We start from the raw sequence: 27,011 nt of genomic DNA on the forward strand, positions 1-27,011 counted from the left end.
TTACTGTCAGCTTTGACCCACCTGAGAAAGAAAAAGTGATCATTCAAATGCATATAATTCATAAACATTACAAAGGAGAGCCACTTTGTTTCAGCGATCCTCACATTAACAGTCTGCCACCAAATGCAGTGAAAAGTATTGACTGGCAGAAGGTTACAGAGAAGCCATAGGCTTAATTTACAGACATGTGACGCATAGGGCATTTTAACCTAATTCAATATAATTTTCAGGATAACTCGTAAAAGAGAAGTCATTTAAATTATTTTGCTATTCCATATATTTTTGTCATCCAAAATATATTTCAATCCAAAATAAGTCAAATAATTTATGTTTGTGTGTGTGTGTGCACATATATATATATTTTTTTTAATTAAATGTCTGAGGCTATACCAGCCACTGTGCTTATGGTCTGAAGCCATATATATTTTATTTCATCTAATATATATAGGTGTGTATATACACACACACATATGTAGCAGGTATTTCTATAAAATATATACACTTTGTTGTCATACTGGTTATATGTGAAATTGTTCTTTTTGAAGTAACCTCAGGCCATGACTTATAGTAACTATTTGAAGGCCTTACTTAGTGTCCCCCTGGTGATGCATGCAGTAGCTCAAGTTAAACCTTTGTGCGCTGGCTTATGAATAATCTTTTGTTCCAAAGAAGGCAAAAGCCTCAGTCTGATTTAACACCAAAGAATAAATTCCTCTGACTTTCCAAGTAAATCTAAACACATTCTACTGACAAAATGTACACACGGGATTTTCTAAATACCATACATATTACACATTTTCACACTTAGAAGGTAATCCTATGATACAATTTCAACCTCTATTTTAAAAGACTATCACCAGTAAAGAGAGAAAATAACATTCATAAGAAAAAGAAAATGGGAAAATAACCATAGGCTTGGGAATTCCCTCAAATCCAGAAAATTCCAGGTTAAGGCTTGAAGTTGAATCATTTCCGGGTCTAGCTCTAAAGTTCACACGAGTACAAGGCAAACAATTTCTTTGGGGACAAGCAGCATTATTTCGATTCGACCTTCTCCTGCAGGGTACAATCATTCCTCCCCACACTACGAATGGACTCCAAGGATCATAAAAAGCAGGTACACTCACAAGAACCAAAGCTGACATGGATAAGAGCAGCAGGATCACGGTACACCAAAGGATCTTATATACTGAAGAAATAATTGAGCGTCTTAGATTTTTCTATAAAAATTTGTGATCTATATAGGACTTCATTCACATGGACACTAACAACAAGGAGTATTTGCTTTGGCGGTAGTGGATCACACATCTGCTTATCTTGTTTTTAATCTATTTTTTTTTTTTACATAATGTTTCTGAGAACACAGATGTGAGTCAGGTAGCATTTGAATTCCCCACATACACACAACCGAGATGCCCCACAGCCGGCGTTCCCCTGGGATCCTTGATTCACTGATGTTGGCCACACGAATCCAGCGTCCAAGCTCATCGGCTTAGCTTCTGCATCGTCAGTCGGCGTAAATGATAAATCCGGAAAATGTGCTGTATTTGTTGTTGTTCCCTCCGTGGGCCTTGCCGCCGTCGAGCTTGATGTAGACTTCGTCCCCCGGCTCCAGGTGAAGGACCACGCTGTTGCTGGCATAGTCGTAATTCTGGTCGGCGTCCTGGGCGATGGCACTGGCGCGCACCTGCGGGCAACGGGCAACGGGCAACGGTTAGAGCTGGGCCGGGGGCATCCCCTTTGGGCCGCGCGCACAGCCTCAGGAGCCGGCCTGCTCACGGCAGACAACCGACGCCGCCACGGCCACCTTGGCCTTGGAGCTTTGCGAGGATATCTTTGTAATCGTCTCAACTATGCTGATGGAAAGGAGGAATGGAAAGGCGCAACGGTGCCTGCATGGCAGCCGCCTGTCCTTACCATGTGTTGTAAACAGTGCGTGCCAATCCGTTCTCTCCTTAAATCACTACGTTTTCTGATTCTTTTACCTCTCTGCCCAATCACTTCTTGAAGTGGAAATAAGAGTCATTTCTTGCATTTTCATTTACCCAGATAGCAATATTCTAACCAGCCGGTGAGGAGCACAGGAGCTCAACCCAAGCTGCAGCTCTAGTCCCCACGATTATTAGAACATGAGATCCGCAGGAGGTAAAGACTCAGAGAAATACCACTACTCTACTGTACAGGAGGAAAGCCAGCTGATTTGGGGATTTCAAAGTCTAATTCAAGTAAAGCCCCTTTTGCCAGAAGCTTAACTCTTTTAAACATCTTTGACTATATCATCCAACTTTACAGGTGGTGTTTTTTTTCTATTTGTGCCTTTTTAATCACTTAATCGTGATGTGTGCAATTAAGCAAATTATTTCATTTCAACATGTCTGAAATTATAGAAGGAACTAAATTTCCATGATTTGAAGTTTCTCAAATTGCTAGAGTTTTTGAATGATCTCATTTCGGTGATTCTAAGTGTGTGGTTTGCTTGCTTATAAACCCATTCGTGTGGAGCCTGTGGTTTCATTAGTGATTTGACAGACATTTGCAAACAATCAAATTGCTATCATATCAAGTAACATGGGCATTCTGTCACATCCTCAACTCAAATTAGGCTTCATGCCCATTTAGCTAAATTTTGATTCTGCCTTAGAAACAATTTTTCAACAGGCAGGCTTGTATTTGATTTCCTTCAGTAAAACATCTACTTTGTGGCTTGTTTCTCTTCCAGCATAACGGTATTTCCCTGAATAACATAGCAAGTGATTTAGTGGTTTTGTAAACCTGCGCTATGTGATAATGCATGACTTGGGGTACAATGTGCCAGAATTTATCACTTGGCAAAATGAAGGAACTGAGACATAAGTCAAGAATTTCCATGCATTTTTTTCAAAATGTAAATGGTAGATTTTCAAATTAAATTTTCATGTGGTATGTTCTCACATTAATGCTGAAATGTTAAAAAAGGAAAAGGCTCTTTGACACTGCTGAACTTGTAAAGTGATTTGAGAAGTATTTAAAATTTTCTTTCTGGCTATCATAGAGCAAAAGGAGGAAAGGCTTAGAGCATTTAGAATTCCTCAACACTGTGCTGGCCGACACCAGTCCGATTATCACGATATACCCCACAGTTACGCCCAGAAGCACTGGCTGGAATGGACTCACCAATTTAGGGAGGTGATCTGTTTTGTCCATTAAGTAATAATACAACTTAATGTCATAATATTTCCTAGGAATTAACCGTAAGTTTGTAGGAGTTGAGTGCTTTGATTTGTTAATGTCATCTAGTCATTAATTCCCAGGGAAAAACATCTACAAGGGGGATAGTGCGATTATGACCTGATCTTTTTCATGTGTGGATTTTTCGTGGGTGAGAAAAATTAAAATACAAAATAGTAATTAACCATATTAGTAATATAGTATCAATCCCTAATATACTTCTCAGCTGTTATTAATAACCACACACACCTTATTTACTGCCTTAGCATTTACTATATGTTCCATGGGTATTGTGCTTTAACACTGTTTTCTATACAAAGGCCTTTGGGAACCAGGACTCATTAAAATCACTTGATTCTGAGACAATAATCTTAAAAAATACATATAATGCAGTTTTTATTCTATAGGGTATAACCACAAACCATGTCATTATTACCATTTTTATTCAGCAGGGGTAATCACAAAAACCTGTAAATACATTAGTGTGATCCCACAGACTGGAAGTTACTCCTATGGTTTTCGCTTCCTTTGTGAAAAAAGCCAGTGTGATTGCTCTTAAATGAAAGTGATTCTCTAAGATTTTAACCTGTACTGTACCATAAGACCTTCCCAATTAAATAGCTGCCATGCTCCAGTGTCTTTTGCATGATTTTAGTATCCCTGCTCACCTCATCCTACTCTAAAAGTATAATGGCACTTGAAATTTCAAGCTCTAGTCTCTAGCTCGGTGACTTCCAACAGTTCTGCATTTAAGCCATCAAACTATTGAGGGAGGTAATGCATCCACCCTGGAGGCTATTTTCAGGTTCCTAAATGTACACTGATTTTAGCATTTTCTCCGGAAATACGATGCATCCTTTCCTTAGCTCAACATACTCATTTCTATCTAAATGTACGCTAGTATCTTTTCATATCTGAGTTAAGTATTTAGATTCTGCTTGATCTTTAGTGCATGTTTTATGGCCCCTACAAAGATAATTAATTTGACATTTCCTGATCTCACTAGTAAATAGAATGATGCAGTTTTTATTCTATAGGGTATAGAATAAAACCCACAAACTAGTCACTGTTTCCAATATACCTCTTGTTCACTGGTGCCTTAACAAATAAATTCTTAGAGTGAAAATTGGTCCTTAATTATTTTATAATTCTAATCTTGAGCCTGTTGGTAAGTTTTCATTATAGTGGCTTATTATAGTAATATTATAGTGATTATATCCAAGTAGCAATATTTTTATTCAGGTTTTCTGCTAGAGGTATAGAAACATATTAAAATATTTCCCAGCTATTTGAGTCCAATTTTTACCTTTAATATGCACTGTCATGGGCTCTCAACAGATGATAAGATTAAGTTTAGGTTGATGGTTTCAAGGGGAATGTGAGAACCGTGGTGCTTTTAGTGGCAGGTTTGTGAGAGCGTAATAGGTTGTATAGCTTTAGCATTATCACATTAGTGAGGATTATCATTAGAACAATATTTATGGTAACATTTGCTAATTTAATTAATTGCTACTGATGTTCTCATAATTTCATTTTCATTGTACTTCTGTGGAATCATAAACAAAAGGTTAAGTGGCGCATCAGGTTCATTTACTGGCCTTTGATGTTTCCATCTGTGATCCTACATTAACACAAAGCATAAATAAATTGCTTCTCATATGGTAGCATTCCAGAGACATTCCTCTATCCGAGAGTGAACTGCATTTTTTAGTGCAATTTTTGTGTTTCTCTAATCCATTTAATCCACAGAACATTATACTGACATGGATCTCTGAGTTTCTGTTTTATGAAAACAAATTATGTCAGCTCAGAGGTGGCAACTGCCATTCTAAGAAGTGATTAGACAAGAGCATAATTGAAAAGCAAGGATAAACTATTTATTCAATATTAATAAAGATGTTATAAGATTTCTCATCCACAACTGTGTGCAGCCTAGACTTTGCAAAATAGTTCTATTCTAGAGATAAAATTCCTTAACAGTAATATTGTAATAACTATTTCCCAAAATAGCCCATGCTGAATTCAAAACTATATTGTTTGCTACGATATTTATTTTCTGAATTCCTTGTTGCACACCTTTGCTGAGCAGCAACTTAATAATGCCAATGGAAAGCATTATACCTTTAAGGTCAGCTGTTTTGCCTTGCTCTTTTTTCCTGACCCTCAAAGAATGTACACGCTAGGGTGATACAAAGGAGCACTCTGCACTCTGAATAATGAAATAATTTAAAAATGAAATGCACATAGAATGTGTATGTGGAATGGTTTTCATGGAACCAGTGTAAGATTCTCGGGCTCAGCAGTCTAGATATCAACATTTCAGGTAATTTAAATATATTGTTCCCTGGTTTTTCATGCAATTGCAATTTCCAGATATTTAAAGATGTGAGCACTTTTATACATGGACTGATTAAACCTGAATTTTATTCCATGTTAATGAATATCTCTAAAAACAGTCTCTTTAGCATGTATTTTCCAGATAGTATTTTCTTTAGATAGTATTTTCCAGACTTAACCGTTGAGTCAGAAGATAGCCAATTTGTAAATAAATGGGTGCCTCACCCCTGCCTGCTGAGGGGCTGTCCATGAGTCCTTTTGTCCATGAGTCTCTGTGGGTACAGTGAGTCATGCCCTTGGTAGCCATTTACCTATAACTATCCCAGGGCTCTGCAAATAATTTTTATTTATCTTAATATTATTTTTGTGCATAATAACTATAATAAACAACCCTGTCAGTGCCTCCTGGTGGCCAATTCTTCTCTTTTTGTTCCACAGAGTCCTGAGTCCTGAGAGTCCTTTAAGCTATTTTCTTCTAAATTCCTTTAGAAGTGAGGGGCGGGATGGGATTTTTTGTCCTTTCTATCTCTTATACATTTAAGATATTTGTCTTTCGTTTTTGAAACAATCCTGACAGTGAATTAGGTTTTCGGAAGAACTCCAGCTTCAGTGCTGCTTAATAGAAACCTGGGTTATAGCTAAAAAGGTCTGAATTCAAGGGGAAAGTGACCAAGCCCCATAGACCTTGTTAAATCAAAGTTGGCCATGGCAGGGTCAAGGGCCATTCACTGTGCCACCCGATAAACAAAGTTACAGCCCCAAAACTCTGTCTAGACTGCAGGCGGCAAGGCCTCGCCCCCAGCAGCCACCGATCCAGCATGTGCAGAGGATCTGATTACACCTTCAGGCAGTTACACATATTATTTTCCTCTTCTGACTAGGAGATAAGACACCCTTTGGTTCTGCAATGACTGCGAATTTCTCGAGCAAACGGGAAAGTTGCCCCAGTATAAAACTGCAGCCATGTGGCCCTTGTGGCAGCGCCAACAGCTCCGGAGAGCACGTCCTCCTGGCCCAGGGCTAATCTGAGGCTGTTCACAGCCAAGGCCAAGGCCCCCGGCCCTGCGCGCTGGAAGGCCCGGGTGCAGCGACCTTGGCGCAGGTGCCTGGGCTCGCGCCGCGCGGCCCCGGCTTCCCGCTGGGCTCCCCTCCCGCTCTCCCGTCCACCTGCCCGTGCGTCCCGGGACCTGCCCCAGGAAGCGGAGTTTGGGTTCTATGTTCGGGATCCTGTGTTACGGTCTAAAACCATGAGTTTCAACTTTTTTCTTCTGTTCTCAACACTCATTACATCTCCCCCTTCGTCTCCCTGGCTGAAAACTAAACCGGATTTGTGTTGAATTTGACCGCAGGCGAGTTTCCCGGTGCGGGTCGCTGCGGGCCTCAGGGTCCCCGCTGACTCGCTCCTTCGGACCCCCCTTTCTCCCCCGGACTGGTCTTTCTCTCTCCCCCGGGGGTGGGTTGGTGGCCCTGGCACGCCCAGCCTGGACTCCCCCGGCCCTCCCATTCCCGCCAAAGCCCCTGAGCAACCACCCCACAGCCGGGGGTCCCCGGCTGCTGCTCCAGGACTCCCCGGTTCACGCGCCGTTCAGGACACCGAGCTCCCGGCCTCCCGCCCCTCGAGGGTCGCGCTCACGCACCGAAGCGCCGAGTGCGGGCCCCGGGCTGGGGGCACCGCCCTCTCGGGGCCTCGGGGAGCAGCCCTTTTTGACTTTCGACCCCGGAGTCCCCAGAGCGGAACCGCGCCCTCCCTTCGCAGCGCACCCGGGAGCCCCGAGCCGCAGCGCCCCTTCTGCGGGGCCCCCGCCCCGTCTGCGGGGCGTCCTCCCTCTCGCCCGCAGCGTCCCCGCGCCGCCCGCGCGCACCTGGTTGTTTTTGCAGAGATCAGCCCACATGCTGGTGCCGTCCCCGCCGCGCATCAGGACGTGGTAGGTGAAGAAGTAGATGCCGGGGATGGAGCAGGTGAACTTGCCCGTGGTGGGGTCGTAGTGGTTGCCGAGGTTGGTGACGACGTCGTCGAACTTGAGCACCTCGTAGCCTTCGTGCTGCCGCTTGAGGCCGGCGTAGAAGGCGATCTTGGGCACCGTGCTGTAGGTGGCCGCGCTGATGGCCCCCGCCGCGTTCAGGCCCGGCGCCCCCGGCGGCCCCGGCAGGCCCTGGCGGCCCGGCTCGCCCTTCTCGCCCGGCGGGCCCGCGGGGCCGGGCGGCCCGGGCTCTCCAGGGGGCCCCCGCGGGCCCGCCTTCCCGGGCCGGCCCGCCTCGCCTTTGGGGCCCTGGATGAAGGTGGGCAGGGACTGCATGAGGCCGCGGTCGGGCGTGGCGGCCGTGCTGGGCGCCTTGGTGCCCCCGTAGGGGTCGCAGACCATGCGGCAGGTGCCCAGCATCTCGTAGTGCGCCGACGTGCCGGCCGAGCTGACCAGCACCGGGATCAGGATGACCAGCAGCAGCACCATCACCACCCCCAGCGCCCCGGCGGCGATCAGGCGCCTCCTGCTGCCCACCAGCCGGCTCAGCGCGGGGCGATCCTCTTGTCTGCTTTTGGACAAAATTTTGAAGGTTGGGCGGGGACCTCTTCAGAGCCGAAAACAACCCCCTGCGAGCCCCAACTCCCCCGGGCGGGCGCGCGCCGGCCGCTCCGAGGCTGCTCGCGCTCCCCCCGCCGAGGCTGCGGCCCGGAGGGAGCTCGGGCGCCGAGCGACCCGAGAAGTCCGGCGCCGGGGCCGGGGAGGGGTGCGCCGTGCGCCCGCTCGCCCCTCTCGCCCCGTCGCACCTGTGGCCGCGCTGCCCGGGGCGGCCCCGCGCTCGGAGCGCACAGCCGGCCGCCGCCTCCGCGCCCGCCCGGGCCGCTCGCACTTTTATGCCGCCGCCAGCGATCGACTTTTCCGTTTTTGCCGACTGCGCCAGTTCGCACCAACTTTCCCTCCGAAGTTGCCTTTTCCTGCCTCCTCCTGGTCTGCTCTCGCCCGCTCGGTCCGCCTCTCCTCTGCCTCTCTCTCTCTCTCTCTCTTCCTCCTTGGCGACCAGCACAACTCTAACAGACGCGCACCCCCAAAGGCCCGCGCGGGGCGCGCGAGCTGGGGCCGGCCGCTCCCGGGGTGCGCGCAGGGGCGGGCAGGGGCGCCCCGCGAGGCTCGGGCTGGGGCGCGGACGCCCCGGAGCAGCCGAGGCGCGGCGGCGGGAGCGCGGGGCGGCCGGGAGCCGGGCGCGAGCGAGGCGGAGCGCAGGACTCTGCCCGGGTGCCACCTGCCAGCAGCAGAGGAGGCTGGAAACGCGCGCCCGAGCAATTTATAGGCACCCAAGGCGCAGAGGAAGGGGAGCCGCTCTGGCATCTCATTGCAGCATCTGCTCCGCTCATCCCACTCAGGCAGAGTTTGGCATTACTCTGACAATGTGGGAATTTTTTTTTTCGGCCTCCCCCCGCCCCCCGCACATGGATAACAGCGAGATCCTCAATGCTCCCTTGCGGAATCCAGGCGATGGCAGCGCTCTCGCCGGACAGGCGCGGGGGGAAGGGGGCAGATGTGCGTGAGCCCTGGAACTCAAGGGTCACACCTGAGCGCCGGTGTCACCGCTGCCAGCAGCCCCAGGGGGAGAGTGGGGAGGAAGGTTGAAAGGAGGGTGGCTTGGTTGACAATATTCCTCTACAGGCTCACCCACAATCAGTGCTTCAGGTGTTTTTTAAAAATGCCACTTTTAACATAAGGAGGGCCCTTTAGAATTTTCCAGATGGTAGATGTGATTTTTTTTTTTTTTAACCTTATGGTTTTCCTCGCCAGCCTCCTAAAACGGAGTAAAATGTTACTCAGAGAACAGCAAGGTGTGTTGAAAAGCCAAAGGACATTTCTCAATGATTTTAAATGAACATGCCCACCCCACAAAGGGGGGAGGGGTTGGTTCTTTTACAGATGTTGCAGGCGGTGAGTGTATACATGTATAACTCCACTTACAGGCTTACAATTCTAGCAGCCTTTACAACCATTGGGCCCAAAGTTGCATTTACTGAGGGGTGCTACATGCATGAGAAATTATCACTTGTGAAATGCCTTCAAAAGACTTAAGCTAAAGCAAGAAGCATTTACCAAAGCATTGGGCAAGCTCTTTTCCAAAGATATGGAAAAAGTCCTATAAACTCCGTAGCATATTTCCTGCCTGCGCACTGGGGGACTGGGAAAATAGAAAAAATATGAGAAGGAAGGGCCCCGTTTGCCGTGAGAGAACAGGGGAAGGAACGGCCTGGATTTATAATATTAATGGAAAGCCTCCAGAGTAGATATTAGGCAGGTTATCCCACCAACACATACATAAGACACACAAGAACGGCTTGAAATAAACAAGTAGAATTGATTCGTAAATCATACTTTTGCATTCAGGAGCAATAGATGTCAATCAAACATGGGTGACATTTGCTTGTCAATATGGGGATGATGGCTGGGAAGACGGAGACTTATTACATCAGGGCGAGAATGGGAAATGAGAAGCAAGAAAGAAAGACCACAGCAAGCACACAAAACAGTAACACCCTGGGTGACGATCCTGTCGTGGGCTCCACAACACGGACACCTACTTCTCTGTTTCTTCTACCCTGACCCTCCCTATTGGAGTCATTCTTTCTTTCCTCCTTTCAAAAGTGAATAAGGTCAAATGAGCAGGCAGAAGGAAACAAAGCTTCATTGATTCTTTTTAGAGAAATGTCAGCGGCTCCTGCAAGTCTTTCCTGGGAGAATGAACCCTGAGTGTGGGGCACCGGGGCTAAGCCTGGCCCATGTCTCCGCAGTATCTCTCTGCCTGGCTGTTGAAGATAGTCCTGCTACTGGGAAATACTCCCTCCCACGTCTCCAACCTTTCACTTTTATTATTTATAAATGTGCGTCTATATCTTGGGTATACGTATACATATATTTCAGAATATTTCTATTCACATGAGCTACCTTATTTTCATATGTTTAAGCAGCAGGCACATAGCTAAGTTCTGCCCTGGACACAATACCTATTTTCCTGATGCATCTTCTGGGTTGCTTCTCAGAAGTCACCTTTCTGTAAAAGGACAGGATGGTAAAAAGTATGGTGTCAGCAATGGAGAGCAGTGAGTTCATGAAATAAACTGTTCTCCGATACCACCAAATTATCACACTTCAAAAGATCTCCTTATTGCTACAGAGAGTTCAGTGGGGGGTAAAATTGGGAGTTTTCTAAAGGTAGCATTGTATAAATAAGTTGTCATTGAAAACCTCAAGATACATGGAGTTTCCTCTTTGAAGAATGTTCATCTCATAGAGAAACTGGTCAAGGATAACATAAAACAGTAGAGTTGGAATGGACCCTAGAAAGCCAGCCTCCACCTGCTGGCTTTGCGAATGGAGAGGCGGAGACGGAGCTCAGCGCAGAAGGAGGCCTCCGGGCGCCAGCTCGGCGCGTCTCCTCTTACCCCCTTCACAGATACCGCGTTTTGTACACATTAAAGGTGCGCGGCAACCACCAGCAAAAAGATTATGGCTTGCTGAAGGCTCAGATAATGGTTAGCATGTTTTAGCAATAAAGTGCTTTTAATTAAGGTATGTACATTGCTTTGGTTTGTTTTTTTTTTTAGACATTACGCTGTGGCTCTCTTAATACAGTATGGTGTAAACATAACTTTTGTATGCGCTGGGAAATCCAGAAATCCGTGTGACTCACTTTATTACGATATTCACTTTACTGTGGTGATCTGGGAACCAAGCCCACCGTATTTCCAAGGTGTGCTTGCACACGCCCTCTACAGCGCAATGCCAGCGCATCCCAGCCCAGCCCGAGACCTATGGTACTAGTCCCAGTAATTGAGGCTTTCCTCTTTCCATTTTCTCTAATGCCCAAACAAAGCTTGATTTTGCAAGGGAGGGCGCTAACGTCTCAAAGTTCTGCTGAGATCGGAAAGGTGCCCAGTAGCCATCACTCATCGTGTAGATACCATCTCCCGGGTCACAAGGCTGACCCCCATCTTCTAGTGGAGTGCACCGACCTGGGCAGTGTGTAGACATTCGGTTTTTTAGTGAAGTTTAAATTATCGGCCTCTTTCCTTTTCTCTCGAAATGTCCCACCATGTCCTTTGGAAGGAATGCTCCCCCCCTCCAAGATTTTTAGGGATGGCTGGTGGTAGATACATTTATGGCTGGTGACTGCCCACTCTCCACTGCTTGAATCTCTCAGGAGGTTCTCTAGAAAGCTATTCATGCTTCAGCCCTGATTCTGACAGTTTGAATAAACCATCTGATATGGCATATTACTCACCATCTTTATATGTATATAATAATAGAAAATGTGTCGATTAAAAAAATATTTGATTTTCTTCAGTCCTCACCAGAGAGCCCAGCTCTCTCTCATATTTGATAGTATTAATTTTGGAAGTAGGCCCTGGAATCTAATCTTCCCAGCACTTCCTGGTCATTTCTCAGGAAAACAGCAGGCCCCAGATGGGCCTTGGGACCCTTAAATGATAAAGTCCAATACGAAACCCCAGGGTCTGGGTCGGGCGATGATCCTGAGATTCTCACCTTCCTTACTTCATTGCTGTCTCTTTCGGAGAACTGAGCAGATTCTAAGCAGCCGACTCCCACACAGACACGCACGGCCATCCATTAATCTTTACTGAGCACCCACTGGCAGCATAGCTGGGCTCTTCCTAGGCAAACAAATATTTAGTCATGAGAATTATTTCCAAATCTAGCAGCACTTAAACAGAAATAGCATTTCTTTTAACAGGAAAAAAATTAACAAACTCAAGGGCTATCTAGAGGAACAGACAAAAAATATAAAACATGTGACTGGATTAGCTATTGCTCTTTAATTTCTGGGTCTCCAAATTGTGTTTCAGGACAAACACTCCCTTTGACTGAAGAACTATAGATTTCCAGCCAGAAAGGGTCTGCGTGGAGTTATGGAATCATCACATGAAGCTTTGGAATCAGATGGGTCTGAATTTGAATTCTACCTTCCTCATTTAGTAGCTATGAAAGTTACTTAATCTCCCTGAGACTGAATTTCCATTTCTATAAAATAGGAACAACACTAATACCTAAATCATAGGGTTGTCGTGGTGATTGAGTTAAGGCATATCATTACAATGACACTCAATGCATAATGAGAACCTAAGAACATCAACATTCATCTTACCATATTGTAGGCCTACTGAGTAGTGTATATGTTTATAATTTGGATGGTAGAACACAAAACTTATTAAAGGAAGCTAAAGCTAAAGGGTTAGACTTAAGACAAAGGACAAAAAGTATTAGACAAAAAGACTTAAATAAAACTAAAAAGAACATAAATGTTGTCCAGGAGAGCTGCCCATGTGTTTCTTCTATAATATAAAACAAAGCCAGACAAAACTCAAAACAGGGATCACTTTACCATCCTCTAAAGTAATAAAAAACAGTTTCATAGCAAGATTGTTTCAATTCACTGCAGCTTGATAGACACAGTTTTCAGATTTATAAGCTAACAGGAAGCGTAAGAACTCGCTTTTTGTCCTCTGGAAAGTTACCCAGGTCAACAAGTTGCAGGCGTATTTAAATCACTGAAGTAGTCATTGAGAAATGGTTCCTGAGGATGGTGACTTTCAACAAAGCAAATACACCAGAAGAGGACTCTTTGTATATAGTCAGCCAGAAGAGCAGTCGCTCTGAGGGAGACCTAAGTCACAACCACACTCGGGGAATTTTCAACACAACACTCACCAGAGAAGATAGTGAGTTGGAAGGCTGACTTGGCCCATCTGTTGTCAGAAAATGATCGAATTAGCCAGATGGAGATGGTAACTAGAACATTACATAAGACTTGGTTACAATATATGGCTTTAAGTTGGTCTCCAATTCTTACTAGTATGGATATGATATTAGATACTTGCTTGCCATGGGTTGAATGTTTGGTCCTTTGACCTTACTTAATGTAGGACCAAGGGGAAAGTTACAAAGAATGAAAGCTAAGAGATCTGAAAGTCCTCCAAGCTAGAGTAGTCCCCCCTCAGCCAGGGTTTCCCTTTCTGCAGTTTCATTTACCAGAGGTCAACTGCAGTTGGAAACTATTAAATGAGAAATTCCAGAAATAAACAAGTCATTAAGTTTTAAATTGCACCCCATTCTGGGTAGCACCATGAACTCTCACACCCACCTGCTCTGTCCCATCCAGGACATGAATCATTCCTTTTCCAAAATATCCGCGCTGTACACACTCCCCATCCATTAAGCACTTAGGAGCCGTCTCGGTTATCAGGCGGACTGCCGTGGTATCGCAGTGCTGGTGTTCATGTAACCCTTATAGGTGCCTAATGCTCCGTTGTCACAATGCCTGTGTCATTCACTCCACTTCATCTCATCAGGTAGGCATTGTACCATCTCACATAATCACAAGAAGAACCGTGAGAATAGTACAATGAGCTTTTTAGAGAGAGAGGCCACATTCACATTTATTACAGTATATTGTTATAATTACTGTTTTGGTATTAGCTATTGTGGTTAATCTCTTACTCTGAATAACATATAAACAAAATATATAAACATCATGTATGTCTAGGAAAAAACACAGTATATATAGGGTTTGCTACTCCCTGTGGTTTCAGGCACCCGCTGGGGGTCTGGGAATGTATCCCCTGCAGATTACTGGGGGAACTACTGTGCGGACGTGATAACTCAGTCATACAAGGTAGGCCAGGGAATCCAAAAAACTAAAAGCAGCTGCCATTAGACTACAGGGAACTTTCAAGCAGAAGACATGTCATGGGAACACAGCTGAGAAGCCGTGCAGCAGACAGATCCATGGGCAGGCAGTGATGAGGACTGTGGCAGTCTTATTGTTTTCTCTGATTTGTTTTGCCTTAAATATCTAAATCATCACGCATCGGAGAGATGTTACAGAAAGCCACCAACGGAGCCAGGCCCCGACGAGAGCAGCCGCTACTTCAGAATCTGGCTCGAGGAGTAATCAGGCTGGAGGAGGCAGGAACGGGCACCAAGTGAAAGTGCACGTGGCCCCACTCCTATGGGAGCGGAACCCCAGAGCAGCTCGCCTTCCACAGGAACAGCGCGTCCTGTGAGTAAAGGCTGTGTCCCTTGGGGTTTTGTATGTGAACAGGCCATCTCTCAGGAATCATCTTAAATTATGTAAAATTAGATATCATTTGAAGCCATAATCCTAAAAATAATTGTGGAGGTAGTTTAGATTTGTAATAAGGTGGGGGTGGGGGAGGGAACAATGAGCTGGGTGTACGTAGTTGTATGTTCAATATAAGTCAATGTATATGTTGATGTTCCCCATTGAAAGTAGTTGTAACAATTTATAACTTAATCAATCGCTTTATTTTTGGCTCTGCAAAGTGAACAAAGTCAGTAAAGTTGGTCCCACTTAGATGAGGGTTTTGTAAGTTTCTTTTTCCAGTGTAGCTCAAGATACAAGTGGTCGCCCTTTCACTTGCCAATATCCACAGAGGTTTCCTGTTTTCACCCAGGCCCTTCTAATGCTCATCAGCAGATGGCAAGATTGAGTGTGAGCCACTCCACAGATGAGACTCATTCTGGGGGTTTTGGCCTTTTATCTCCTGCTGCTACCTTGTTTGGACCATTCCAGCAAGCCAGCAACTTCACGGGGGCAGGAAAAGATGCCAAATTGTTTATTTTATTACCAATGGCAGTGTTCGTGAATTTTGGCTATGTTTTCATGAAAGAAATTGTAAAACTACTGGCTAAACTAGAGGATTACCTTTCTATAATCTAATAACTGCCAAAAGATATTTATATATTTGTTTGTGAATATCCCCAAATTTATATCTATACCTATCTATCATCTATCTATCTATCTATCTATCTATCTATCTATCTATCTATCTATCTATCTATCTATCTATCATCTATCTATCTATCTATCATCTATCCATCTATCATCTATCTATCATCTATCCATCTATCATCTATCTATCATCTATCCATCTATCATCTATCTATCATCTATCTATCTATATCTATCTATCTATCTATCTATCTATCTATCTATCTATCTATCTATCTATCTATCATCTATCCATCTATCATCTATCTATCATCTATCCATCTATCATCTATCATCTATCATCTATCTATCATCTATCTATCTATCTATCTATCTATCTATCTATCTATCTATCTATCTATCTATCTATCTATCATCTATCTATATCTATCTATCTATCATCTATCTATCATCTATCTGTCATCTATTTATCATCTATCATCTATCTATCATCTATCATCTAACTATCTATCATCTATCTATCTATTATCTATCTATCTATCTATCTATCTATCTATCTATCTATCTATCTATCTATCTATCATCTATCTATCATCATCTATCTATCATCTATCATCTATCTATCATCATCTATATCTCTGAGATTTCTTTTACATTTCCTCTTAAGGATTTGTTTATTTTTGTGGGTGGGCAGAAGGTCTTAATAGCCAGACAATGAGAGCCAGATATGGACTACCCATGATGGTTTCTTTGTTGAAAGCCCCAGGACAGGATTTTGGCATATGGACATTTGTTCTAGAATCACACAGACCACTGATTGGTCCTCTTTGCCCATTTCACTGAGGACTGGGGGTGGCATCCATATGGCCTTTTTTTTTTTTTTTTAAGGCCTTGAACAGAAAAGAGGAAAAATTAGGAGCTGATTAAAAGGAATTTTTGGAAAAGTGTAGTTCTCAGAGAAAAATCCTGCATTACGTCTAAACCACATAATTAACTTTTCTTTCAGAAATTCAGAACAAATTGAGAAGGCCCTAATCTAGTGTTTTATCTGCTGTTTGACTGAATTAGAATGAATTCTCTGGACAAGTTGCTTCTATTATCTTCTCATTAATGTGTTCAATTTAATTCAATTTAATTTAATTTAAAACACGGAAGAAGAGAATTGGATTTGCTGTCCATTTCCCTTTCCTCCTGTCCCTCCCATCGCCAAAGGATCTCATTCGTGACATTTAAATCATCTTCCTGCCTTCCTGCTCCGAGCCAGTCACCACTCTGTCCAGAAACAATAACTTTCCCATTGTCCAGATGACCAGAAAGTACAATTCCTTAAGCATGGAATGCCAGGTGCTGCGTAAATTGCTACAGGGCCGCCAACTTCCCAGCCTTAATTTTCATAAACGATCGCCTGTTTACCCCATTGTCCTGTTACCAGTTAATCATGCCTGAAACTTTGTTTTCATGCCCCACTTTGCTCTTGCCTTGCCTCCACCCGTTCAACCTACCTCCTGCCTCTCCTCTCTCCTAATCTCCATTCTTATCCCTCTTTTAAGGCCCTGCTCTGAAGCCACGTCCTTCGTCCCTCCTCCCCAGAGCTCCCTGCCACCTGCGCCCTGTCCCCGCTCCCGGGCACCTCCTCTTCTCGGTGCTTCCCATTCTGTCCTCTCACTGCATCACCTTCCTCTGCTTTGTCAGGGGCCCCTGCCCCCCTGTTCCTGAGAGGAACACCCGGTCCTGTCGGCTTTGGCCTTCCGCCCGACCCTCGCCTCGCTACCACCCACAGGCACTGAGGACCTGTTCACTAGGAGCTAAAGACGTGTTTCTTGATTTGAATTGTTGCATTGGGAATAAGCAGCATCCTTTTCAGAAGAACTTTTATTTTTTATTTTCTTTTCTTTTTAAAAAATATATCTTTATTGATTTCAGAGAGAAGAAAGGATAGGGAGAGAGAGATAGAAACATCAATGATGAGAGAGTCATTGATCGAGCCCACAACCCGGGCATGTGCCCTGACCGGGAATCGAACCCCGATCGCCTGGATCCTAGGTTGATGCTCAACCGCTGAGCCACGCCCGGCCGGGCTCAGAAGAACTTTTAAAGATACGTTATAAGACATGTAGAGGTAGCGAGCTAGCCTGGGTGGACGGCAGACGTTTCCAGGGACAGCCCTCCTTACGCTGCCCGCAACGGCAGATCAAGACCAGGTTCGGATGGATTCCTCCTAAAGGAAGTAAAGATGAGAACAGAGGAATAACCTGTACGAGACATGGGGTTCGACATGTATCAGGGACCTAGATGTCACATCACACCTAGTGTGTGTTTACTATGCAGCAAGGGACGCCTGGAGGCTTGATATTTAGGACCAGTTCCAATAGTTTAAAAATACGGTTAGATCTGTTTAACCGTTGCATTCTCCAGACACCTTCCACCGTGGGTGTGGTGGGAGCAGACATTCGCCTGCGATTACTGAAGGGGAAGGGGAGTTCTTCCGAGATTCGTGCCCGAGAGGACAACCATATGAAGCACCTACACCATGGGCCCAGCAGGTCTCCTGTGGGGTTCTCCCCTCATTTCTTCAAGGTGTGAGGAAATGTATTCTTCCTATGCCCTATTTGCCCTCAAGAAATGGAGACAATATATATATATATTTAAAATACAGAATTACATTAATTCTTTTAAATGTCTCCTGTTTCCAAAGAAGTGGTTGAAATGTCTAACAAGAAAAAAATAAGACACACAAAACAGTTCCCTTAAAAAAAAATAATAATAATAAGAGAACTAGAGACATGTGACTAAAGGAAAGGCTGGGGACAAGGGAAGACGAATCGCAGCAGAAGTTACATCAAGGATGGGAGCTACCGAGTAGAAAACAAGGTGCTGTTGTGGCCCCCAACAGCCAAGGCAGAAAGGGAGCCTCATATCGAGCTCCTAAAACCTTGGAGTTCCCTAAGTGATGGGAGGGATAGAGATAAAGGAAGAAAGGAAGGAAGGAAGGAAGGAAGGAAGGAAGGAAGGAAGGAAGGAAGGAAGGAAGGAAGGAAGGAAGGAAGGAAGGAAGGAAGGAAGGAAGGAGGGAAGGAAGGGAGGAAGGAGAGAGAGAAAGAAAGAAAAAGAAAGAAAGAAAGAAAGAAAGAAAGAAAGAAAGAAAGAAAGAAAGAAAGAAAGAAAGAGAAAGAAAGAAGAAGAAAGAAAGAAAGAAAGAAAGAAAGAAAGAAAGAAAGAAAGAAAGAAAGGAAGGAAGGAAGGAAGGAAGGAAGGAAGGAAGGAAGGAAGGAAGGAAGAAAGAAAGAAAGAAAGAAAGAAAGAAAGAAAGAAAGAAAGAAAGAAAGAAAGAAAGAAAGAAAGAGGGGGAGGGAGGGAAGGAGAGAGGGAGGGAGGGAGGGAGGGAGGGAGGGAGAGGGAGGGAGGGAGGGAGAGGGAGGGAGGGAGGGAGAGGGAGGGAGGGAGGGAGAGAAACACATCACCCTGGCCATGTGGCTCCGTTGGCTGAGCCATGCCCCGTGCCCTGAGAGGCCTCTGGCCGGACTCCCAGGCAGGGCCCAGGCCTGGGCTGCGGGCTCCACCCAGCAGGGCGCTGCAGGAGGCAGCCGATCCTTCCCTCAGTGTTGCGCTCTCACATCAATGTCTCTCTCCTCCATTTCTCTCTCTTCTAAAATCTATAAATACATATAAAAAAATACAAACACATACTTAAAAAAAAGAAAGAAAGAAACGAGTCAGTCTTTCAGGAGAAAGACTGTCTTCTCTCCCAGATTCCAAGAAGAGCTTACACGTGGAGAGGTGAGGGGTGGGAAACAGTATCACGCTAACTGCCGAGGGAGCCCTACAGAGGACGAGGCAGGTTCCCCAGCGAGGAGCTGAGGTAGCCCGCGTGTAACTCAGCTTACCACCCAGCACACCCTGAAGGGCATTCACAGAAAGCAGACACGTCCGATGCGAGGCACAGGCCTCTCCCAGAAAACACGCAAGGAGCAAGAGTAACATGAATGAGATAAAAAACTGGGACTAGAGTTTAAACCAGGAGAGAGGACAACTGACTTTCAAATCAAAATCAGAAGTGCAGTAAGTGGTATCGCTGGAGGGGCCAAGCTCAGTAAAGATAAAAGCAAATAAATTCCACATTTCTGTTGCTTTTCAGTATGAGATTTTCAGTCAAATGTGACTAGCTACAGACAGGGAAAAAAAGCCATTTGGCAGATTTGTTCCCAAGTCATGCCTACAATATTTTGACCAGTGAATTACTACAGATATAAAAGTATTACTGCTTGTATTATAAAAACACAACCTTACTGGAGAGTGTTACGCTAAGTGAAATAAGCCAGACAGAGAGAGACAAGTACCACATGATCTCACTCATATGCGGAATCTAATGATCAAAATAAACTGATGAACAAAATATATCCAGAGACATAGAAGCATGGAACAGACTGAGGGATCTCAGAGGAAAGGTGAGGGTGGGGGAGTGGGTGGGGAGAGATGAATCAAAGAACTTATATGCTTATATGTATAACCCATGGACACAGACATTGGTATGGGGAAGGCCTAGGGATGGGGGGGATGCAGGGTGGAGGGGATCAATGGGGGAATAAAGGGGAACATCTGTAATACTTTCAACAATAAAGATAAATTTAAAAAAAATGAAAGAAACCCCCACAACCTTGCCCTGGCTAGTGTGGCTCGGTGATTAGAGAGTCAGCCTGTGCACTGAAGGGTCTCGGGTTCGATTCCCGGTCAAGGCCATGTACCTGGCTTGCCGGCTCGCTCCCTGCCCCCAGGAGGGGTGCATGTGGGAGGCAACCAGTTGATGTGTCTCTCCCACATAGATGTTTTCTCTCTCACATTCTCTCTTTCTGTCTCTCTCTCCCTCTTCTCCCTCCCTTCCATTCTCTCTGAAAAACAACGGAAAAAATATCCTCATGTGAGGATTAACAACAACAAAAACACACACAACCTTGAACAAATAGGAAGTTAACCAAGTCACACCCAAATCGGCAATTCTGAAAATAGAAAATGATTGCATATACTATTTAATAACAATATTCATAAACACCAGAAACTACTCATATAAAAAATTAACAACTGTTTGTACCCCTGTGGATTGCAAGCACTGGTCTACTTACTCTAAACATAAAAATCCCTTTTCTCCCTTCACATTTAATTGGTTACTTGTAATTAAGAGTATTTATTTCAACTCCAGTAACTCCTTAATTTAGCCTATAGTAGGTCATTGGATATTTACTCACAATCTCTAAAATATAGATGAGTATATGCGTGGTGAAATCATCCAGAACTCCTGAGACAGTCGATGAATTTTCTGAAGATCTTTAAGCATGCAATAGGGCGAATTTTAATGATTTTCAGCTCCCTTTAGATCTGTACACTGAGTTAGCAATAAGTATTGTACAATGTAAATGAGCTTAAAATGGATTCAGTGGATGGTAATGCCATCCCTGTGATGGGTACATTAATACCCAGGACCAGAAACCATTCGAAAGGTAACACTCTCTCCCCAGCCAAAAATAAAAGGCAAACTGCTCTTCCTAATTGATCAACAGGACGTGATACAAAAGGGGAAAAATAAATACTCCTTCAGGACACAAAAGGGAATGAGCCAGGGAGATAAAAATGCAAGAATAAATACAGGTGGTTTAAACTAGGAAAGGAGAGTCTGAATGACAGAGAAAATGATAGCCTGGCTTTCTTCCTCCGAGGGCTTCTCCATACCAGCTTTTTTAGAACAACACAAGCTCCGAGTGTGGCGGCACATTGAAGCTTGGCGTTCAAATTTCATCATGCTCATGGAAAGGTTTTGAACCAATGTGAGCATATGGTAAGAATTAGGATCCCTTTGAAATGGCAATTACAGTATTGACCAGTGCCATTGAAGATAAGCAGTAGGGAGGGGACGCCAGAAGACTGGCCAGACCGGTGCCAGCCACTTCCTTTGACCAACTCAGAATCTACTGAGACCCCGGGTCAGTGCCCTGGTGGCATGGTGGACGTGGCCCTTCAGAGTCATCGGAACTGAGGGATGTGTGCCTGGATGGACCGCTGGGAGGGGGGCAATTCCACATTAAAATCTCCACTGTTTTGCTGGCCCTGAGATTCATTTTTGCTGTTATGCACTCAGGACACTCCACTTGTATTATTTCCTGATTATTAATTTTGGAGTCATTAGTGATTTAATTTTTTAACCACAAATGCAATTATTTTAATGATTCACTTGTGTGCCATTTTTTAATTTATAGTAGGAGAGAGTTCCACCTGAACTGAGTTCTCTGCAGTGAAGTGGCCTCTTTCTGGTAGAGAGCGTATTTTAAAGGGCTTTGAGGTATTTGCGTGGAATTTAGATGCAGTCATTGAGCTTGGTGTTACTAGGGATGTTTGGGGTATCTGTGCAGTGATTTAAATAAAATGTACAAGACTGAAGTTGGAAAACTCTTTTCGGGGTACTCTTCATGAAAGGGAAAATTATAGGATTTTTCTCACTAACATAAAATTGTGGGCTTCGGCAAGATGTCATTATAGCTGATCTCGGCAATAAGAACTAGTTAAAGCAAATGAGATTGTTGCTTTGGAAGGAAGGACTTCAGGTTTAATGGCTGTTTATTTACTGCTTTGTGTAATTTTTTCATAGTGCTCAAGCAGTAAAAGAATGAAAATATTTATTAACATTGTGAGATTAAGGAGCAAAGAATCCAGTGAAACCAGCCTCCTGTCAGCTCTGAAATGATGTGGTTTTGCATAGCACAAGTTTCTATTAAGGAATTAGATATATTTTTAACAAAACATACCTCAGCCTTTATTCTATATATCCCATAGCATCTGTACAAGCACCTGGACACCAAATAAGTCCTCAGTTAACGTTTGTCAAAATAGGTAGAGAGAACCATTGTATTTGCTGCTTCTGCGCTATTAAAAGTAAAGATCAAAACATAGGCCATGTTTGATGTGCAATGGAAGGTTCTGGATCAACCACTAAACAGATGCTGTTACCCAACCCCACCCACAGTGACTCCTTGTTCTCTGGGATCATTGGGGAGACACCGGTAGACATCCTGTGGCCATCTGGTCCTCTTGAACCCCACTGCCATCTCTGCACCAGCCACATTTTAGACCTTTGTCTCACAACGGGCCATTCAGATTTTTCCTGATTTTGGATATGTGCAATAGGAAGATGTACACAGCTCCACTGAGCAAAGGCCCGGAAAAGCCAAAGTCCTTGGAGCTGCCCATGGTTCTTTCAACTGTCCTTCTGATCATTTTGAGATATTTTATATCCCCCAATAAGCACCCCCCACACCTTGCTATACACCCTCCATTTTTTTTTAACGTGTTCTACCTAGAGGGGGTTTATGTTGCTCCCCACTGAGAAAACCTTAACAAATGCAGTCAGGTTGGGGCTTTAAGGGATGGTTAAGCTCTTTTCTACACCAGCCCCGCCCAAGGGAACTTTCTGTGATGGAGGAAACGTCCTATCCGTGTTCTGCCCAGTAAGGCAGCCACTAGTCCCATGAAGTACCGAGCACTTGAAATGTGGCAAGTGCAACAGAGAAGTTGAATTTTAACGCTATTTAATTTTAATTAAGTTAAGTTTAAATAACTACAAGTGACTGGTGGCTATGTATTGGACAGAGCAGTATGATAAGAGTGACCAGAATCTTTTTCCTCTACTAAAGGGCAGAACAAAAGGAAGGGAATTGACCCAAAGCGATGAGGTCAAGGAAGGTTTCTGGAACTCTCTGCACACTCAGCAGTGGCCATCAGAACACAGTGGTGTAGCAGTTTCCTAGTCTGTGCACACAAAGAACCACAGACAGGGAGGCTTCAACAGCAGAAATTTATTTTCTCACCAGAAATTAATTTCCTGGAGGTTGGAAGTCCGAGATCAAGGTGTGGGCAGGGTTGGGTCTTCTGAGGCCTGTCTCCTTGGCTCGTGCGTGGCTGTCCCCTCCCTGTGTCTTTACATGGTCTTCCCTCTGTGTGTGTGTCTGTGTCCTGATCTCTTCTTCTGATAAGGACAGCAGATACTTTGGATTAGGGCCCACCCATACGGCTTCGTTTTACCCTACCTCTTTAAATGATCTCTTTAAAGGCCCCATCTCCAAATACAGTCACATCCTGAGGTACTTGGGGCGAAGACTTCAACACACGGATTTGGGGAGGGGGCCAGCATTCCACCCATACGTAATGGTCTCCGTGTGGACATGCGTAAGAGGCAGGAGAACAATGAAAATTCCAGTCCTCAGCACAGCCAGGCACTTGCCGTCTCCTGAAACTGGAGACCTGCTCAGCATTTGCAACTCAAATTTGGCTGCATTCTCTGCATTTTAAATGAAGCAACAGATGAACCACAGATACGGGCACAGCTCTAACTGTGGGTTCCCATCTCCAGGGAGCTTAACGAGTCTGACTTATGTCACGTAAGTAAGAGATGTGAATGCCGATTTGGACTTAGCCGATTCTTCCTTTAAAATTATCTCTCATTTAGACTTTTTCATCCTGAAATTGCTCTCTACAGCAGGTCTTTATGACGACATACCAGGACCCTCATAACAGCTTCCTGCATGGTCTCTCGCCTGCCAGCCTCTCCCAGTCCTCACTCTACAGTCCCCTCATTCAGTTTTCTCCCCAAGGGATCACATTCACGGTTTCTCCATTTCCTGGCATCTTCAAAGGATTCCCAGCCCAGTTGTCTCAAGACAAATCTCGAATTCCTAACATCACAGGAAGTGTACTTTATCACCTCTCTACACCCTGCTTATGACCTTAATCTCTATAACTACCCAAAAAAGGTCACCCTGAGTCCACCCAGATCTATTTCCTCACCTTCCACTCGCATATCTCGCACACGCTTCCAGGACCAGGCCCCTGCTTATGTTACCCCATCTGGCACACCTTCAAAGGCCCCAGCTCTTAAGGGGCTTACTATTCATCAAAAGAAAACTATTATTCAAATTTTACTTCCTCAGAAATGCCTTCCCTGACCATTCATTCTAAAATAGTGTTCCATTCTCCACTGAAGTCCTGTAACTCTGCTTTGTTTTTCTTTATGGTGCTGGTATGGGTTGACTTTTCTCCTATTCGGAGATTGGGTCCGTGGAGATACGAGTTAAAATGAGGTCATGAGGGTGGGTCCTGATCCAGTGTGACTGGTGACCTCATAGGAGGAGATTAGGACACAGACTCACAGAGGGAAGGTCCAGTGTAGACACAGAGAGAAGACGGCCATCTCCAAGCCAAGGAGAGAGGCCTAGAATGAACTGTCCCCTCAGGGCTCCCAGAAGAAAACAATCCTCCTGACACCTGGGCCTCAGACTTCCAGCCCCCAGAACTGTGAGAAAAGCCCTTTCTGTTACTGAAGCCGCCCGGCCTGTAGCACTGTGACGGCAGCCCCAGCAAACTAACACCAGGGGCTATACCACAATCTTACCGTTTTTGTCTCTTTACCCCCACCGGAAAGTCAAGTTCATAAGGGCAGAAACTTAACTTTGCTCGCCTCTCTGTCTCCATATCTAGAGTAGTGCTTGGCATATAGTTGGTGTTCAATAAACACCATTCTACATGCCTGGTCCCAGCCACCGCTGCCCAATTCTGGGCTTTAGCAAAGGCAGCCCATTTGCCTGCAGATAAAAACTACATTCCCCAACCTAGCCTTTGTTGGTAATAAAGGTAGTACTTTGAGCTCTGTTTGCTTCATATTATTTTTAAGTTGGTTGAGAACTTGGGCAAAGAGGAGTGCTAGTTATCAGTGCCCTCGCTCCCTAACATTCTGCAGCATCTTGCAAATGGCAGGTACTCAATACATATAGGGTGTCCCAGAAATGTACACACATACTTTGAATAATTATAAAGGCAGTGTTTATTAAAATACATTTCATTTTCAAAATTGAGCTATCAGCTGTTTAAGTGCGCCTACGTTTTTGGGGACACCCTGTATTTTATCCCATAATGCCCTGTTTATATATTTCCTGACACTTTCCACACATGGATATTTTGATTCCCAGCTCCTGGAGGGCAGAGAGTCTCCCCAATGCTTGCCTTTCTGCCCTCTTGTAGTAGCAGCTAATTAAATCTTTAATGACTGAATGACCGGTATACCCGCTCGGTGGAGCCCTGGGGGAATATTAGTCCAGCTCCCAACGAGTCCCCTTCCCTGAGAATTTTCTCACTTCCCCACCCCTCATCTCTCTTTCACAGTGTACAGAGCAAGGAGGTGGAACAGGTTAGTTTGTATTTTGAGTCTCTGCTTCCTTGCCCTTGGCCACAGACACTGGACCAGAGACGGACACTGTGCCTGTAAGATGACTTTCCCCAGGAACTTGGATTGAGACCGAGGTTTGTGATGGCCTCTCCTGGCTGCAACGCTTAATTTTTTATTCTCAGACAATGGAAGGAGGGCAATGGATGCCCACCTTACGGCACAGAAGGGAAGGTAATTCACGGAGACAGCGAAGGAGTATGTGGTCAGGCAGAAAGCAGCAGTCACAGGAGCCCTGAGAGCTTTCTTTCCAGGAGCCAACTTCTATTTCTGCCCATCATTTCCACAAGACGCCCCTATGTTTCTGTCACCAGTTCCCCCATCTTTGCTTCAGTTGGTTTGAGTTTGTTTCTGTTGTTTGCAAAAACAAAACAAAACACGCACACAAAATAAAGCAAAAAAAAAGACAAAAAATTAAAAATCAAACAAAACCATTAACTCATTCACCCTGCGATAGTTTTTTGGAAAGAGGGGTCATTCCCTTCTGAAAATGAGGCATAAAAATACCGGGCCCCTTCCCTACCTCTCAACCCACACATTAAAGCCCATCTCCTCTGAGGTAGCTGAGGAGCACTGGCGTGCACCAGCTAATGCAGGGCTGGGGAGCATCTCTCTGCCATTCTTTCCAAACAGAAGAAAGTACACCTGTGCTCCCAGATCCACCAGGCACGCTCAGTGTTTTTAAATCTATCTTTTCCTAAATTGCCTCATAAATTCTCACTGTGCTCAGGCTCACCTTTCTCGACGACACCAGCTGAGATCAACTCAGGTGGCTGCCCTAACAGTTCCAAGGTGTTCAACCTGAAACGCTAAACAAAGATCTTTATGGGAAGGAGGGTGTTCATCCCCCCCCCACCTTGTGTTTATAGCTACACTGTTCAAGAGAAAAAGGTGGGGGGAAATCCTTGTGTATAAAATTAAATCTAAATTGGACTGAAAGAACCAAATTGTTGGAATCGTCTTCAAGGACTCCCACCCGTCTTCATTTATATCTTATTGATAACCAGTTAGGAGGCTGCTGCAATAGATCAGGGCAGACGGCACGCAGACCAGGAGGTCTCAGAGGAAATGGTGAGAAGTGGTCAGGGAAGGCTCGGTGAGCCCAAGAACCGGGGGTGGGAGGGCAGGAAAGGAAGGCCGTCGTAGGCACGGAAACAAAACATACCAAGCAGGGAGGAATTCTGTGAAGAAAATAAAAGCAGCTAAGGGGACAGTGCCCTGTGCACTTCCTTAGGCCAAGTGAGCAGGGAGGAGCTCACTGAGGAAGAGATATGTAAGCTGAGACCTGGAAACTCTGGGGAGGAAAAAAGGTCCAGGCTCAGGAAACAACTAGCAAAAGGCCCCTCGCTATGAACAAGGCCGACGTGCTGGGGCAGGAAGGTGGGTGCGGCGGGAACAGGGTGAAGCGGGGGGAGGAGAGGTCGGGGAGGCGGAAAGGGGCCCGCTTCTCAAGGTCCCT

The 27,011-nt window shown here is 45.0% G+C and overlaps 1 protein-coding gene across 1 annotated transcript; it reads right to left on the reverse strand.

Annotated features, from left to right (window-relative positions):
• Positions 1-453: 453 nt before the first annotated feature.
• C1QL3 (complement C1q like 3) lies at positions 454-7,994 on the reverse strand. The gene is made up of 2 exons (XM_087815837.1): positions 7,407-7,994; positions 454-1,687 (listed from the first exon to the last, which is right to left on the reverse strand). The coding sequence occupies exons 1-2, from the start codon at positions 7,992-7,994 to the stop codon at positions 1,508-1,510; spliced, it is 768 nt and encodes a 255-aa protein (XP_087671963.1). The 3' UTR covers positions 454-1,507.
• Between the last annotated feature and the right edge of the window lie 19,017 nt (positions 7,995-27,011).

Source organism: Miniopterus natalensis, chromosome 1 (genome assembly GCF_054644295.1).
Source record: "Miniopterus natalensis isolate mMinNat1 chromosome 1, mMinNat1.hap1, whole genome shotgun sequence".
NCBI classification, from domain to species: domain Eukaryota; kingdom Metazoa; phylum Chordata; class Mammalia; order Chiroptera; family Miniopteridae; genus Miniopterus; species Miniopterus natalensis.